At 47.5% G+C, this 6,775-nt stretch overlaps 1 protein-coding gene across 1 annotated transcript; it reads left to right on the forward strand.

The window, feature by feature from the left end:
• The first annotated feature begins 2,517 nt into the window (after window positions 1-2,517).
• LOC109738538 (calmodulin-binding protein 60 B) lies at window positions 2,518-4,901 on the forward strand. The gene is made up of 5 exons (XM_020297636.3): window positions 2,518-2,860; window positions 2,953-3,028; window positions 3,141-3,684; window positions 3,772-4,257; window positions 4,346-4,901. Exons 1-5 carry the CDS (start codon window positions 2,769-2,771, stop codon window positions 4,489-4,491), a joined length of 1,344 nt encoding a protein of 447 aa, XP_020153225.1. The 5' UTR covers window positions 2,518-2,768; the 3' UTR covers window positions 4,492-4,901.
• The last annotated feature ends 1,874 nt before the right edge of the window (window positions 4,902-6,775 follow it).

The raw sequence follows: 6,775 nt of genomic DNA on the forward strand, positions 1-6,775 counted from the left end.
TTGAAAATTAGCTCAATGTTACTTGAGTAGCTTTTGGCTAGTTGCATTACAATATGGATAGTTTGGACAAGAGATCTGGACCACGATGACCACCTAGCTAGTGACGGTTTAACGCGTCTTTCATGCACCACTTGTATTTATTCAAAAATAAGAAGGGGGGCCTACATGCTTAATCTAGTTTCACAAACTCAAATCACGATCCCAACCTATGATGGGCTCCCTCGTATATTAATCCCTATTTGGTAGTTGACGTACTCAAAAGTGAAGCCATTATCGAACATTTGGAGCACAAAATTAGCAAGGCATTATATTTATAAGAGAGTTGTTATATGAATATAGTGAATATATGTAGTGTGGTTTAGTCGAGGAGTACAACCGGTATAGTAGTTGTTGTTGGAGTGGACTTTGGTTATGCTGCGTACGTGTCAGTGTTGTCAGACCGTCAGTTAGCCCATCTATGTCCGTTGACTAGACCATCAGTTAGTTAAATAGTTGGTTGCCAAGAATTTGTCAAGATTCTTATCTTTCTAGCTTTGAAAGTTTTCACGCATTGAGACCTTCACAATTTCGGCCTCAATTTCTCATCTTTGCTGTTGTTGTACATCATTTCGAATTTATTTGTTTTGTTTGGTTTTCGCATGTCATCACAATCCAAATCCTAGATAGCTTAACACTGAGCTAATTTGTGTTGGCTTACCAAAAAAACAATTCTTGGTCAGGTACGATTTAGTGGTAACATTTTAGTGCTTGCATCATCTAGCCTGTGTACACACTATAAAACTTGGTTGTCATCGCTGATAATAATTAGGATTTATAAGCAAGGCATTATCGAACATTTGCAGCACAAAATTAGCAAGACATTATATTTATAAGAGAGTTGTTATTGGAATATAGTGAATATATGTAGTGTGGTTTAGTTGGGGAGTACCACCGGTATAGTAGTTGCTGATGGAGTTGACTTTGGTTATGCTGCGTACGTGTCAGTGTTGTCAGACCGTCAGTTAGCCCATCTATGTCCGTTGACTAGACCATCAGTTAGTTAAATTAGTTGAGTGCCAGGAATTTGTCAAGATTCTTATCTTTCTAGCTTTGAAAGTTTTCATGCATTGAGACCTTCACAATATGAAACTTGGTTGTCATCGCTGATAATAATTAGGCCTCACTCATAGATGCCTAACTTCTCGTGTATTCTTTTTCTCGGGTTATTACGGTCGTACGTGTCAATGAGCAATGAAAGTGAAACATAAGAGGCTCGTTGATGCATGCGATCGTGGTAACTTGAGAGAAAGAGAGAAAACTTCACCGACATTTCTCGACATGTGTTTCGACTTCACATGTGAGGTTTACCGACAAATGTTCTGATTTCACTCGTTGCTCATTGACACGAGTGGTCGTGATAACTCAAGAGAATAACATATATGATGTTGAGCCAATTGCACGACGAGCCATTCATAAATGCATTATGTGTGCTCGTGACAAGAATATGAGTCGATGTCTCACATGTCTTGCCATGACCGATAAGTGTTCATGACAAGACATATGAGTCGATGCCTCACATCGTGACAAGACATATGAGTCGATACCTCACATGTCTTGTCATGACCAATAAGTGTTCACGACAAGACATATGAGTCGATGTCTCACATGTCTTGTCATGACCAATGCTCATGACAAGACATATGAGTTCATGTCTCACATGTCTAGCCATGACAATATACTCCCTCCGTTTCCTTTTACTCCGCATATAAGATTTGGTCAAAGTCAAACTATACAAAGTTTGACCAAATTTATATATAAAAAATATGAACATCTACAATACTTAAACTATATAATATCAAAATACGTCTCATGATGCATCTGATAATATTGATTTCATGTTGTGAATGTTCATATTTTTTTAATATAAAGTTAGTCAAACTTCACAAAACTCGACTTTGACCAAACCTTATATGCGGACTAAAAAGAAACCGAGGGAATATGTGAACAAATTAAAGTCATTGAGTGCTCATAGCATCTAGAACTCACATGTCTTGTCCTGATCAATAAGTGGTCATGACAAGACATGTGAGTCATGATAATATCTACAAAAGAATTGAAGTCAGTGAGTACTCGTAGCATCTAGACCTCACATGGCTTGCCATGAGTGGTCCATGTGAGGCCTAGATACCACAGGTACTCAATGCTTCAATGCTCTTTTTTTTTTTTTTGAACATCTCGAAACATTTTGGCTCACTTTTTTTTCCGTGAACGTTGCATCCCCTCAAATTTACCACGAGCAAAAGTGTCAACGAGCCTCACATGTTTCACTCATGATGAAATCCGAGCATATGCTCGAAAACACATTTGTTAGCATCTGAATATTGTTACCGGCGTATAAACGACGGCCGCTTGTGCGCCGCACGCACCGAAAGCGTACGCCGGAGGGCTCCGCCGGCGGCGACGCGCGTTGAGAGGGACTTGACCATGCATCGTGAGCCAGTCTGTGACATCGGGCCATTACATCACTCGGGCTCGGCCACTCCGAAGTCCGAACTGAAGCGAAGCCTTCTTCCTCACACCTTCCGGGAACCTTCCCCTCACCTTCCCGCCCCCTCCGGCATTGCGGCGGGCTATATAAGCCGGCCAACCCCTCGTCCTCTCGAGGCAAAACACACCCACACATCCACCCTCTCTCCCTCTTCTCCTTCTTCCACTTCCAGAAAATATATACGCCGAGGAGGAGGAGAAAGCGAAAGAAACACCAGTGAGTAGCGGCGCCGGCGATCGACATGGCAGCGCACAAGCGGCTCCACGACGGGTTCGAGCAGGACCCCGACCAGCCCGAGAAGAAGCGGATGGAGCGGTCGGTCTCGTTCTCCACGTGAGCTTCCTTCCAACCCACCGCCGCTTGGTTCTTGTTCATCCATGGAGGTGTTTGCTGATTCCATGGCGTGCTTGTGTTTGGGGTTGCAGGGTGATCCGGGAGGCCATGGTGATGAAGCAGGTGCAGAGTGTGTTCCTGGTGCTGGAGCCTCTCCTGCGCCGAGTGGTAAGCAGAGCCGTCCACCAGATTGCTGCTTGTCTCGCTCGATGCTTGCTCTGTTCTTGGAATCCAGCGTTCTGATCGATTGCTCTGCTTCTTGATGATGGCGCGCGTGCAGGTGCAGGAGGAGATCCAGGCAGGGCTGGTGCGCAGCCCGCGGTACATCGAGAGGTCCTCGCCGGAGACGCCGCCGGCGGCGGAGCGGCCCGCGTTGAGGCTGGCGTTCCTCAACCCGCCGATGCTGCCGATCTTCACCGGCAGCAAGATCGAGGACGTGAACGGCGAGCCCCTCCAGGTCATCCTCGTCGACGCCGACACCGGCTCGCCCCGCGGCGCGCTCCCGCAGTTCATGCGCGTCGAGCTGGTGCCGCTCTTCGGCGACTTCCCGCCGGACGGCCGCGAGGAGTGGACGGCCGGCGAGTTCGCCCGCGGCGTCGTCAAGGAGCGCGCGGGGAAGCGCCCGCTCCTCACCGGCGACGTCGGCCTCACCATGCGTGACGGGCGCGCCGTCGTGAACGACCTCCAGTTCACCGACAACTCCTCCTGGGTCCGCTGCCGCAAGTTCCGCATCGGCGCGCGCGTGGTGCCGGGAAGCTACGAGGGCGCCAGGGTCGCCGAGGCCATGACCGAGGCCTTCAACGTCCGCGACCACCGCGGCGAACGTACGTCGACTTGAACTCCGATCCCTCTCTGTTTTTCCCTGAACATTCTGAACTGCGCGTGCTCATTCTGTCTTGATACGCATGCAGTTTACCGGAAGCACTACCCGCCGGCGCTCACCGACGACGTGTGGCGGCTGGAGAAGATCGGCAAGGAGGGTGCCTTCCACCGGAAGCTGCGGCAGAACGGCGTGGAGACCGTGCAGGAGTTCGTGCGGATGCTCACCGTGAGGCCGGAAATGCTGCGCGCGATGATGGGCGACGGCATGACGGACCGCATGTGGGAGGTGACCACGAGCCACGCCAGGACGTGCGACGCCGGCGACAAGGTGTACGCGTACGCCGGGCAGCACGGCGCCACCGTCTACGTCAACTCCCTCTGCCAGCTCGTCAGGCTCGAGTTCGCGGGCGTCGAGTGCGCGGCGCAGCAGCTCACCAGGGCCCAGAAGGCGTACGTGCACCAGCTGTACGTGGAGGCGTTCGAGCAGCGGCACAGCCTCCAGGAGGTGGAGCCCCTGCCCGCCGCCATGCTCCTCCACGCCAGCAGCAGCAGCAGCAGCCTCCCAATGCTGCAGAGTAAGCAACACATCCTCTGACCAGAATTCCTTCTGCTCCTGAAAATGCTCTGCTTCTCTGAATTCTGACCAAAACCTTCCTCTTTCAGACGCAGCGCCGGTCACGCCGCCGCCCCTTCCGGCGACGCCACTCTGGTTCCAGGGAAACCAGGAGCTGGACCTCCAGATCGTCGACGAGCTCTCCGGCGGCCAGGGCAACTTTGGCTTCCACATGTTCCAGAGCAACTTCGGCTAAAGATGCAGGAGGAGCAGAGTTTCAGCTGTGTACATTAACCAATACTGCTACTATCTATCTACTTCAGAGTGCGTGTGTGTTCAGGTCAGTTAAGCCACACGAACGTGTAAGGCAACTAGGTGAACTTGGGCGGCCCTCGCCGCTCGCCGAGCATGTGCTCAAACATCCGCGGGCGGCGACAAAGAGGCGGTCGATCGATCGAGTGAAAGGAATTCTTTGGTTTATTCGTATGCTTTGTTGTATGTTGTACTTCTGTTAAGCTTTAGGTGTTCGGCGTCCATGGTGATGGTGCCGCTTGTAATGTTGGGGGTGGCAACTTCACCTTTTTCTAGCATTTCCCCAAGTTATGGGTCTTGTAAATTCCAAGTCTCAATAAACGGAACAAAAACTTGCCTTTTTGTACACAACAATCATACTTGTCTTTGGTTTCCCAACATTTTCATGCTCTGGTGGCATGTACAAGCACTCCAAGGTGGGATAATGCACATATTGACCAGCTAGATTCTATGATGAAAAAATATATGACTTCGAAGAAGAAATTTGAGATGCATTACGAAAATAGCGTATGATGGAAAACCCTTTTAGAGAAAAGATGACTACACAAATCCAGGCAGATTCATATCCAAGTAGAGGGAAATGGTTTTACAACATTGATAAGATCAGATGTATAACAACAAAGCTGCCTGTTTGATAAAAAGGACCCTGCAGAAACCAAATGGGCAGTAGGGTGGTGAGAAGTCAAGTCAAGCGTTTGCGCGTGAGGCGAGATGCGAAAGGGACATGAACCTCCGATGTTTGCCGATGATACCGGTTCCATCTTCCCTAAGCAAAAAACAGAGCATGGAAGCAAAGTAGAGCATCATTCATTCGTTCCAAATGCGAAACCCAACAAAGAAAACTATTCCTTACCCCATGGAGGGTGCTAATGAAGATGATTCATCCGTTGGTTTCACACTAAAACATCACCATCATCTATAGCCCCTTTGGATGCTAAAGAGAAGAAGTTTAGCACGAATATGCATGGACTGAGGTCCAGTTTCCTGGTAAGAATATTCATGGAGGATTGATGGGAATAAAAGACCATCACACATGTGAATTTTGGTAAGACACGAATATTTGCAAGCCGAGGGAAGCAACAAACTAAGTTACTAGACAAGCAGCTGTACAATTGTTTGTAAAGAAAATATTCCAAAGCTTACAGGAAGCACAAACCACAAACAATGATATGTCTTTTTTTCACAATTTTGCTATTTCCCCGTGGATTTGGAAATAACTATTTTAAACACATTCGTAAGGACCATTGGATTCAATGGTCTATCTTACAGTTTTTTTATTAGAAAGAATGATTATCCACGGCCTCTGCATCAGAATGATGCATGCAGCCCTTTTATTAATCAAAGTACCCAATAAGTCTATAATCCAGAACAAGCTCACTCAGAGCTGAAAAGATAAAAAAGCATGTAAAATGTGCCACAGCCGGCAAAAACAGGACTAGATGACTAAACACTTGTCCTATTATCCCGAGCTACCATCTCCCGCCGGGTAGACCCAGTAACCAAAGGCTCCATGGCTTCCACAGGAGTGAGTAACGACCACGTACGGATCCAAGCAGTGGCCCTGAAGATAACCTGCAAAAAAATTATGCGAGTTTGTCTATTAAAAACCATATCATTTCTACAGTTCCATATAGCCCAAAGTAATGCACATACTCCTATCCGAATATGTCTCGCGATATTGGTCTCTACTCCATTTAGCCACGTCCCAAATAACATATGAGTACTATTTGGAGGTGTGATATTAAAGGCTATATGAACTGAACGCCATAATAGTTTGGCCAGCGGACAATCGAGAAAGAGGTGTTTGAAGGTTTCATCTTGATCACAAAAGCTACATCATTGACTACCCTCCCAATTACGTTTTGCCAAGTTATCCTTAGTCAGAACCATGTCCTTGTGAACAAACCACATGAAGACTTTGATTCTTAAAGGGACCTTGATCTTCCAAATATGTATCAATTTCGGAATCGAACCGGAATCGATTAGGTCCAAATACATAGATTTCACTGAGAAGATGCCATTCATAGTTAGTCTCTAGTGAATACTATCAGCCTCATCAGAAAGGTGAACATCGATCAACCTTCTGACGAGATGAAGCCACGCGTCCCATCGGCCTCCTACCAAAGATCTCCGGAATTGAATATTTAGAGGGTTGGATTGTAATACGTTAGCAACGTAAGCCTCCTTCTGCTGTACAATGTTTTATAAAGATGGATATTGTATGGCTA

The sequence above is a fragment of the Aegilops tauschii genome, chromosome 3 (genome assembly GCF_002575655.3).
Source record: "Aegilops tauschii subsp. strangulata cultivar AL8/78 chromosome 3, Aet v6.0, whole genome shotgun sequence".
NCBI lineage: Eukaryota > Viridiplantae > Streptophyta > Magnoliopsida > Poales > Poaceae > Aegilops > Aegilops tauschii.

What these genes read in the sequence shown, in the direction of transcription:
- LOC109738538 (XM_020297636.3), top strand. Translation starts at nt 2,769, where the DNA reads ATGGCAGCGCACAAGCGGCTCCACGACGGGTTCGAGCAGGACCCCGAC. An exon ending in CGGTCGGTCTCGTTCTCCAC is followed by an intron (nt 2,861 to 2,952) that starts GTGAGCTTCCTT and finishes TTGGGGTTGCAG; the next exon opens with GGTGATCCGGGAGGCCATGG. An exon ending in AGCCTCTCCTGCGCCGAGTG is followed by an intron (nt 3,029 to 3,140) that starts GTAAGCAGAGCC and finishes GCGCGCGTGCAG; the next exon opens with GTGCAGGAGGAGATCCAGGC.